Source organism: Sprattus sprattus (genome assembly GCF_963457725.1).
Source record: "Sprattus sprattus genome assembly, chromosome: 3".
Taxonomy (NCBI): domain Eukaryota; kingdom Metazoa; phylum Chordata; class Actinopteri; order Clupeiformes; family Clupeidae; genus Sprattus; species Sprattus sprattus.
Genome location: NC_137922.1, coordinates 19,368,840 through 19,379,607, shown reverse-complemented (window position 1 = coordinate 19,379,607; position 10,768 = coordinate 19,368,840). Strand labels below are relative to the sequence as shown.

Genomic DNA, 10,768 nt, shown 5'->3' with positions numbered 1-10,768 from the left:
CATACACACACTAGAATGTGTGTGAGTGTGTGTGTGTGTGTGTGTGTGTGTGTGTGTGTGTGAGAGAGAGAGAGAGACAGAGAGTCAAACTGAGTTAATTTCATAGTAATGCAATTTGTGACATGCGTTTAGAAGTTCAGACAGCTTTGGTTTAAATCCGCCTTTGTTTTTACGGACGATGCGCTTCACCCTCTGCAATGCTGCATGGGTTTGTGTCCTGGGGCCTTGGTAGATGCCATTGTCCCTTATTAACATTCCCTGCTGGTGTTGACAGACATATGGGAGGTGTGATTGGGATCATATGTCATAGCTGCTCGAAGCTGATGTGAACAACAAGAGGTCCAGAGTAGGTGACACAATGTTAATCAGTCAACCAAAGGGACGTCCTTAATAAAGTTTTGTCCAGCAGAAATGGGAAAGTGTTACTTTGAAGACATTTAAAAGAGACTTTCGCTTCTCCCCATGAAGCATCTTTATCTGTGGGCACTGAAGGTCAATAACGGCAGAGGCAGTCAATCTTGTTTGCTTGTAGCAACCTTCACAAAACAATTAAACATTTTCATTTATCCTATGCCATCTTTTTGCCATATTAATCTATCGTGCCATCAGTCATTAACACCAGACACTTAACATTGTGGAGAGAAAAGCTAGATATCCTCACAAGAGAGAGAGAGATATAACTATGCATATCTGCACAAAGGGGAAACAACAGTAAGTATATCTAATAAATACACTGAACTTGGCATCTGGCATCTAGCATCTAGCATCTGGCATCTAGTTGTGATCTGTTGGGCTAACCAGACTGGCTCTCTGCTCTCTCATGACAGGTTACGGGAAGAGTGGGTCCAGATGCTCAAGATCCGGAACCAGCACTTGGAGATTCTCCACGAGGAGCGGGTCAAACAGGCCCAGAGGATTCACAGCGGTCTGGGGATTTAGGCCCCCTTGACTGCCTGCCAATCCAGCACAAAGCCACCTCCAGTCTTCACACTCACAAAGCATTTTAACACTCTAATTATGCTCTACATAATGAGAGTGTTTTCACAGGAAGAATCCTTGACAGTTTTCAAGAAAGAATCCTTTACAAGAACGATTTCTCCTAGGTTGAAAAGCTGTCTCTTCAGCTGAAAGTTGTAAGAAAGACATAAAACATGTGTCTAGACACCATCAGTCTCAACAAAAAAACTGTTCACCCTAAAGTTCCAGGTTGAAGATTTGATGGCCCTTGTGTAGAATTCTCTTTTGATTTCTAAATGGCACCCTTTTGTTGTGAAAAAGATGAACGTTTAAATTGATCAATTATGACTTATACTGAGGTGAAAAATGCACCTGTGAATTGTGTGTATCTGTGAACCCAAGGGAATAGAAAGGATGTTTTTTAACTTGCTCATGGTGCTATGGTGTGCCAACATGACAGTTGGGTCATACCTGTCAGAAGTTCTCCAGTCAAGGTGATAGTGTTGACTCTAATAGGTGTTATTGATGGCATGAATGTCCCTGGTGTTTGATGTGAGAGATTATTATCACGAAGGAGCAGCCTTGTAGTACATGCCACAAAAAAGAACCCTTGCTTAGCAATCTTTCCAATACATCACCTACTGACCTTGGGTATTCATTTCTTAGAGTAGGTCAGAGGAAACAGTTATTGCTGCATATTAACTCCTTCAGCACCACAACATGCTTCCAAACACACACACAAACACAGTGGTGTTTCAAGACAATATAGACAATGAATATTAATGTCAACATTCATATTGTTTGTGTTGGGCACAGCTGACACCACAGAGGACCGTTGATGTAACCTTGCTGATTTGCTGTTACCATGGACACTGTGTCAACAGTGGTCACAGCCCTATGGAGATTGGAGAATAGAGATGAACTAAAAGGAAATGAAGAAAGTCAGTTTGGAAGGAACAGGTTGTGGGTTAACAAACCATCAATAGAGCAAGTGCTCCTATTTTGAGGGCAGAAACGGTGCAAGCGAGCGGTAAAGGTGTAATCAGAGGCATTAATTGGACAGCGCCAGGCTGAAGTTAATTAGTGAAAGGTTTGGTTAAAACCGACCAATAGCAACGTCGAGCAATCCTTTTATACTGAATGCGTCAAACGAGATTACAATGCAAGAAGATGGCAATATCGTCGTGGATTGTGGACAGTTTTACAAGGAATAGTAATTGTAGCTTGTCAGACCTTTTAAATGCCCTACCACATTCCCTCGAACAGATTTTTATATAGGTGCCTATGAGATTTTGAGGCTGCAAAAAAAGAAATCCATGATTTCATGTGCTACATATTAATTCAATAATCTAATTTCGTTAAACTTTTTCAGATGGAAACCAGGGCTGGCTACTTTCACTACTTTCCCCAATAACATAGGCAACCTACTGTGTGGTGATGCGAAAGGGTGATTTTAAGTTATTATGCTACTGCAACAGCATATTAGGTTAATTTCGGGTAACAGGTTCGGGAAAGCCCATTGAGCCTGCCACTGTAGAAGACACATCCATGGATTTCCTTATTTTTAACCTCCGCGTGTTCCTTTATTTTACCTGACAAAGGCAGTGCTATTTGCAATATGCTCGGTTAGAAGTAGGCCTAGCTGTATTACAAAGCCGTCTGTGGTGAGTAAGAATGGGGTCGAAACTTTTTTTTTGGTTTTGTATGGAAAGGTATTTCCTCTCACCGAAGTAAAGAACTTATATGTTAGTATTTGGCTGTAGTCTTTGCACGCTGACACAGGTTGAGGTGATGCAACAGTCGGCCTTTGTCGCTGCTATTCTTTGATGTCGGGTTGTTGTGTCCCTTCCAAATATATCAGCAAGGACAATATTATCTTTTTATCTAAAATGTGTTGACCTTTCCTGTAAAGAATGGCAAGTCATTTCCCCCTTTGTGATAACAGTGAAGCATCCTTGATATTCAAATGTAAACAAGTTGAGATCCGTTTAGAGAGGTGCTTTATCAGTATCAACTTATCACAGCAACTGAAATCGTATCTGTTGATCTCTGTCACAGCCCACCAGCATTTACTCATAGCCATGACGAATAAGGGCATGTGTGACTGGAAGAAGCAACAAGAAAAAAATGTATATAGTTAAAAGTTAACTGTTGTACCTGAAAGACTCTTTGTCTCACAACTGAAGACCATGTAAATTAATTGTTACACGCCACACCAGCATAAATCACCTCCAGTCTTCACACTCATGATACGAAGTGTCGAAGTGTCAAGGTATGTTCTACATAATAAGAGTGTTTCCACAGAAAGACATTTTCATGATTCATGATATTTTGCAAAAGGCCAGTGAAACTTGCCGCATCTTAATTTAGAGGAAGCAGAATACTCAGCTGCATATACACAACCTACACTCTGTTCCACAGTGGCACAATCTACTTCTTCTGTTTTTATTCTAAGAATGAGGTTTCATTTGCATCAGAAGAGCGGAAGAGCAGAAAACAAAGCCTCAGCATCTTTTAAACGGATATATCCCAGAAGAGTAACTGGACTGCAATTATATAGCGCTTTTCTACTCACAGAGCACTTAACACACTTTACATGTTAGTGCCTCAGACATCTACCCACACACCGATGGCAGAGGCTACCACGCAAGGTGCCAACCTGCACATTGGGAGCGGTTGGGGATTTCAGTGTCTTGCTCAAGAACACTTCGACACTTGGTGTGGAGCAAACCATCCAAACCACTCTCACCCCAAAAAAAAAGAACATAAAGATGCAATGGATTGCAAAAAAGAGTCCCAATTTAGTACTTCCTCATTACATTTCTAATATCAAATAGGATATACAGTGCCCTCCACAAATATTGGCACCCTAAGTGAATGTGACAAAAAAAAAAAATATGTATTTGCTGTTTAGCCTCTTGGTCTTTCACTCAAAATATTCACAAAATTCTTACCTTTAATTGAAGTAAAATTATTGAAAGAAATATTTTTTTTTTACATTAAATAAATATTATTCTCCAAAACAGGTGTGCCACAATTATTGGCACCCCTTAATTTAATGTTTTGAGCAGCCTCCCTTTGCCAAGATAACAGCTCTAAGTCTTCTCCTATAATGCGTGATGAGGTTGGTGAACACATGGCACGGGATCTGAGACCATTTTTACATACAGTATCTCTCCAGATCCTTCAGATTCTAAGGTCAACACTTGTAGATTTGGCTTCAGCTCTTCCCACAAATTTTCTATGGGGTTTAGGTCTGGGGACTGTGATGGCAATGGCAAAACCTTTATTCTGCTGTCGGTGAACCATTTTTGTGTTGATTTTGAGGTGTGCTTCGGATCATTGTCCTGCTGGAAGGTCCAACCAAGGCCCATTTTAAGCTTCCTAGAGGGGGCTGTTAGGTTTTCATTTAATATCTGCTGGTATTTGATGGAGTCCATGATACCAGGTATCCTAACAACATGTCGAGGGCCTTTGGAAGAAAAACAGCCCCACATCATCAAAGATCCGCCACCATACTTCACAATGGGTATGAGGTATGGCTATCTTTCTGTCAACGCCAAACCCACCTTTGATGTTTGTTGCAAAAAAGCTTTATTTTGGTCTCATCTGAACAGGCACGTGCACAGACATTTTGGGGGGCAGGTGCTCAAACCAAAAAAAAGGGCACCCATCGCAAAAATGATTTATGAAATTAAAATGAGGACCAGCAGAAGACCGAGGTAAAGGTGTTCCACTCCAGCTTTCCCTCAAAGAACCTGCAAGAAATCCTTGCCATTGTGGAGGGAATACTCCAGCCACCCATTTCCAGAAAACCAAAGCTTTTGGAACGACCACCCTTCATCATTTTTTTGGGGGGGGGAATCTGGTTGAGAGGGCCCTGCACTGCAGCACATAGCTATCTAGCTCTCATTGCACCTGATGTTAAATGCGTCAACATGGATCTGTAAGATATGGCATGGTGGCTATTTTGGAAATCGCATCCTCACTTTCAGCTCTTTCCTCCACATGCCCTTGCTGTGATGTAGAGAGGGCTGCTGTCACTTCTTCACCCTCTTATTTACTCATCTCCTCAGGCAACACTGTTTCTGTTGCTGCCCCTGAACATAACTTAGTCCTACACCTTGTCTATCCTTCCTCATCTGTGATGGTCTCCTCTGGGTAACTGATTCTCCCTCATTTGGTTGGCTCGTTGATGGCCTGATCCAAGTTTAAGGGAGTTGCTTGCTGCAGTTCCCTGTCCTTCTGCTTCTTAAGTCTGTCTTTTTTTGGCATTATGCTGCAAATTTAGTAAATGAGATAAATCAATTTTGTGGATAATAATTGTACTGTTCTCTGAAGGTTAAAGCATAAGAAGCATTACACTAATTATGCTGTTCTCAACCTGTGTTTCCTTTTGGCAGGATTAGACAGCTACATTTCCCTTATTTTACTCTTTTTCACCCTCTGCAATTACTCATACAAGTTTGATCATTGTTAAACAGGCAAAACGAGGAGATACATAAATATCACGTTAAACAATGTGGGACAAGGATAGCATGACACCGAGAGCTAGCATAGTTTAGGCCTACCAGCTATTTTCTAGCTGTGAATTCTCGTGACATTTCTGAACACAAATTCAACATACTTTCGAAATTGTCTAAACGGAATTTATACAACACAAATAATGACATTAAACATGACAAACGTCAGTAAACAGCTGGACAATGCTTTGAAATCAAGTTCGTTTTTTTTTTTTTTTTAAGGAAACATCAGACCAGTTATGTTTTCAAACGTAATGTTTTCAGCGGCACTAATGTTGTTGTTAATTTATAGCAAAAAACGTCGGGGGATTGCACAAACACCGTCATTACCTGTTTGTCTGCTGCAGGTCAGTGAAGAAGTAGACTGCACCGGTTTAGGGGATGTGGGGGATGTGGAGGGAGAGGCGCAGCGGGGGCTTGTGAGCACCGTGGACGTAGGCATACAATACGTATTCTAGTCTATGCCGCGGAGCATGTCGGGGCGAAATTCTCACAAGAACTCAAATAAATGCCCCCCTCAGATATCAAAACACATGGGAAATTGATGACAGAGGGACTAATTTGTATTCCAGCCCCACATCATCAAAGATCCGCCACCATACTTCACAATGGGTATGAGGTATGGCTATCTTTCTGTCAACGCCAAACCCACCTTTGATGTTTGTTGCAAAAAAGCTTTATTTTGGTCTCATCTGAACATATAACTCTATTATTAAAAGTCTGACTTACATTTGGCAAACTGTAGGCACTTTAGTTTGTTGTTGATTGACAGCAGAGGCTTTATTCTGGCAACCCTTTAAAAGAACTTGTGGTGAAGTAGGTGGCGTCTGATGGTAGTTTTGGAGACTTTTGTGACCCCAGGACTCAACTAACCTCTGCAATTCTCAAGCTGTGATCCATGGAGATTATTTTGCCAGTCGAATCATCCTCCACACAGTGCGTGGGGTCAATTTACAGACAGGTCCTCTTCCAGGCTGATTCCATTCAACTCCTGTCACTTTAATCTTCTTAACTATTGCCCTGATTGTGGAAAAGGGTATTTCCAACTGTTTAGATATTTTCTTATATCCCTTTCAGCAGCTTAACAACTTTTGGTCGCACTTCGGCACTGTGTTCTTTTGTCTTTCCCATCTTGATGAATGACCAAGGGTATTTGGCCTGTGTCACCTCATATTTATATCCCTGTGAAGCAGGAAGTCATGGTTGACCACTAAAGAGTTCCTAATCAAACAGGTGAACTTAAAAATGTAAAACATGACTGGAAATAAACTTCAGTTAGATTTTAATTAAAAGATGTTCTAGGGGTGCCAATAATTGTGGAACCCATGTTTGGGAGAAAAATATTTTATGTAATGTCAAAAAAATAAATCTTTCAATAATTGTACTTCAATTAAATGATTTTTGTGAATATTTTGAGTGAAAGACCAAGAGGATAAACAGCAAAGATATATTTTTTTATAGCCTGTTTCTGTCACATTCACTAAGGGTGCCAATTATTGTGGAGGGCACTGTAGGTAACAGCAGTCAGCCCTTTTACCCCAGCTATACATAGCATAGGTTGCAGGTAAGCAGACTGAAGACATTTTACAATGTGAAATGATCATATCAGCTCTGCATATTACTACTGAGTGAACATGTCCAGCATTAACATAATTAATTTGTCCCTGTATGTGTGAGTGGGTGCTGTAGTGTCTATTCCTTTGTTAACTCCTTTTTATTCTGGCGCCATCAAGTGGCCACACGCAGTACATTCTACAGACATGGCACATTTAATGATGACTACATTTTATATAGATATATTATATATTTGTGAAATATTTACATACAACAGCACATTGCACATCATGCACAACTGACATATTAAATCCCCATACTTTAACATTAAAACACCTGTATGAAATGAATTAAAAGTATTTCTCCTTGGTCAGTTAAAATGATCAGACAAAATTATAAATCTGTCATGAAACAACAAACCATATCTCAGTTTAACCCATGACATGGTAGTTGGCATAGAAATGACTTGAACACATATTTTATGAGTGATTGTTTTCAGTTTCCTTCCTGTCCGCCCAGCGTAATTAGTCCAAGATTAAAAGGTCTAAACAATAACTGCCGCCCCCTCACCCCATTGAAAGTATCCAAAGAGTTCAAACACTTCCATCACCAAAGTGAACCACACTGAATTCAACAGTTAAAAGGGTGTCTCTGCTATAAATCCAGGTGAAAAAGGTCTAGTTTTGTTCCCCCATGAATTAAAATGAAGCGAAAGAAACAGTTACATTTTTGGTATAGCACATTTACTTGTTACTTTCCCTTCTGGAAAACAATGAAGGCTATTCTACACTTTTCTAACCTTTAAAATACTGCTTAAGCAAAATACAATACTAATTCCTTATTCCTTGTTAAAGTCAGCTAAAGCTGTGCCACTGAGGAGGCAGTGTTGTGTGACTGTGTGCCTTTGGAGCGCATGGAGGAATGTGTAGCGTCCTCGCTGAATGCATTCTCCAGGAGCCGCCTCAGTGACAGACGCACCTTCTCCTTAAAGTCCTGACCTACGAACACATACAGGAGCGGGTTAAGGCAGCTGTTCACAAATGCAAGGGCAATGCTCAGCTGGTCCAGAAGGATCACCATCTCTTCGTCTTGGCCATCCTCTCTGGCCATTCCCAAGGCGTGATAAGGCAGCCAGCACACGAAGAAGCACACGATCACAGCAACGATGATCTTGAAGGCCCTTCCGGCACGGAAACTACTGCTCCTCACCTTGAGGGTGATGAGGGTGTAGCAGGTGATGATGATGAAGAGAGGAAAGAGGAAGCCAATCAGAAAGCGAATTCTCTGTGTTCCAGCCACGAGTGATTGTGAGAGATTGTCCCCATCTTGGATGTCATAGGTGCAGACGGTTATGTTTGTGTATGGATGAGTCACAGTGGTTCTGAGAATCATTGATGGTAAGCTAAGCAGAATAGCAAGAACCCAGGCCAGTCCACAGAGGAGCCCCGCAAGTAACAAGCTGCGGTGGTTCTGTGCCCAGACGGGTCGGACCACCAGCACCAGGCGATCCAGGCTGATTAGTGCCAGGGTGAAGACACTGGCGAACATGCTGAGAACGACAAAGGGGGGGATGATCTTGCACATGATTGTCCCATACGGCCAGCTGGACTCCAAAAGGGTGTCAGAGATGGAGAAAGGGACACTGAGGCAACAGAGAAAGTCTGCAATCGCAAGGTTGATAAACCACACGACATTCACAGTCCTCCTCATTTTCAAGCCCGCAATCCATAGAACAAGTGCATTACCAGGGACACCGAGGAGAAAGGTGAGACTGTAGATGATGACAGAGATAATCTTCACAGCATTATGTGCCACAGAGGACTCTGATTCCAAGGTTATATTTGGGTAGTCATAATATTCTCCATCCTGATAATAATGTGACTCATTAAGAGAGAAATTACTATAACTCTCATTTTCATATTCATCCATTTTTGTTGCTGAAAACAGATAAACATAACATCAAGTTTACGGTATTTCAAGGAGAATATTCAGAGAAAAGTACTGCCCTCCAGACTATATAAAATGTGAAAAGCCATTTTTGAAAAGTTTACTTTACACATAACCGGCCACACAGAGCATAACATATAATATATTAAAAAGAGGTTGAAGAGAATTCCAACGGATATTTGAAAGTATTTCATATTATATGTTATGCTCTGAGTTGTTTGCCTACTGTAGTACTGTATGCACTGCATACAGTAGGCAAACAACTCATGAACATACTATTGGTCAGTCCTGAGATGTTAATCAATAAGTTTCCTTTCACTCATGAAGTTCTGTTTATTAACTGAGAATATCTTAAATATATTAAAATATGTATTTATGTTAAAACGTAAGACCCACAAAACATAACATACTAACATTTTGTAAGCAGTATAAATACCGAACTTACCTCGTCTCACTAGTGCAATCCTGTGCCTTATGTCACGAAGTCGCAACCCAAGAAAAACCAGTGACTTAAAAGGGAAGTGAGAATGACAGGAAATCCTCCATTTCATCTACTCTAAATGTTTTGATGAGTCAGATGTTAAGCATGCCATGAGAATGCAGGACCTGAAGAATTACTTAATTTCTTAATTTTCATGACTAAGACAGTACTCATCAGAAGGGCAATCTTCTGAGCACATAGCCTTGTGATTAAACATTTAAAGCAAAAGGCCAATTGTAAATGCTAAAAATGTCATTTGGGTTTGCTCAGTAGTGAGTTTCTGTATGATGTCTCAGACAGACAAGACGAGATAACTGGCATTAATAATCATAGCTGGTGAGAGCTTAGAGCGAAGTCAGTGGTTGACTGTCTCTGTGGCTGTATGTAGGCCTATGTGTGAAAAGGAAATGTGTCTATTTCTGAACTCCGAAATGATATGATTAGGTCAGTGCATGCGTAGCAGTTAATAAGAGCAGATTATTGTGTCCATCTTCTCAAGCCATATAATGTCGGGGGCAAAAACGACTCCTCTTTCACATACAGAGGAGGGACACGAGGCAAACTCTTCACTAGAAACCCACACTAGGGACAGACATTTCTACAAAATTAGACATTACAAATGTTTTTTTTTCTATACGTGATCTTTTGTCAATTAAAGGAGATTTCTTTTTTGCTTCTAAACCTGGACCTTATTTTTCAATATTTTTGGTCCAGATTTTTACGAGGGACTTCACTAGGGAGGATCATAAAAGGTCCAATTTTGAGTGAGAACACAGTGGCTGCTATGCAAACCTATAGGCTAGCATCCATGTCAAAGTAAACCGCTTGTTTTCACCACTGCCAGGCTCATAATTATAATCATTTTAAGTGTCCGACAACATGGAAAGGACCCCTGCATTGAAATACAACGAACAAGTGTGTGTCATAACAGCCTTGAGGCAACAAAGGAATATTTTGCAATTTGCAGCAATTTAACACCTCACAGTGCTGTCAGAAAGACCAGGCTTACAGAAGACCTCAATCCTCTAAAAAGTCGCATTTCAGTGAAAGACCATTGTGTGACAGGACTAAATGGAGCCCAGGCTGATGGCAAAACATGGAAAGACGAGGGCCCGAACAGCCATCTACTGGTCAAAGTATGGTAGTGCACTTACAGCGTAGTAGGCAATATCCTATTTGGTGTTAAAGGAAAGCTATGCAAAAGCTGAAAGACAACTGTTTTATTTTAGTTTTTATTTTGTTTTGTAAACAGGTGATAGGTCGAAGCAGTAGGCATTTTTCTCATTGTCAAAGGGGGGCCCTGCCA

The 10,768-nt window shown here is 40.8% G+C and overlaps 1 protein-coding gene across 1 annotated transcript; it reads right to left on the bottom strand.

The window, feature by feature from the left end:
* Positions 1 to 7,892: 7,892 nt before the first annotated feature.
* Positions 7,893 to 8,963, bottom strand: c3ar1 (C3a anaphylatoxin chemotactic receptor; the record flags this gene model as incomplete). Its single annotated transcript, XM_080834655.1, has 1 exon — positions 7,893 to 8,963. One exon carries the CDS (start codon positions 8,961 to 8,963, stop codon positions 7,893 to 7,895), a length of 1,071 nt encoding a protein of 356 aa, XP_080690781.1.
* Between the last annotated feature and the right edge of the window lie 1,805 nt (positions 8,964 to 10,768).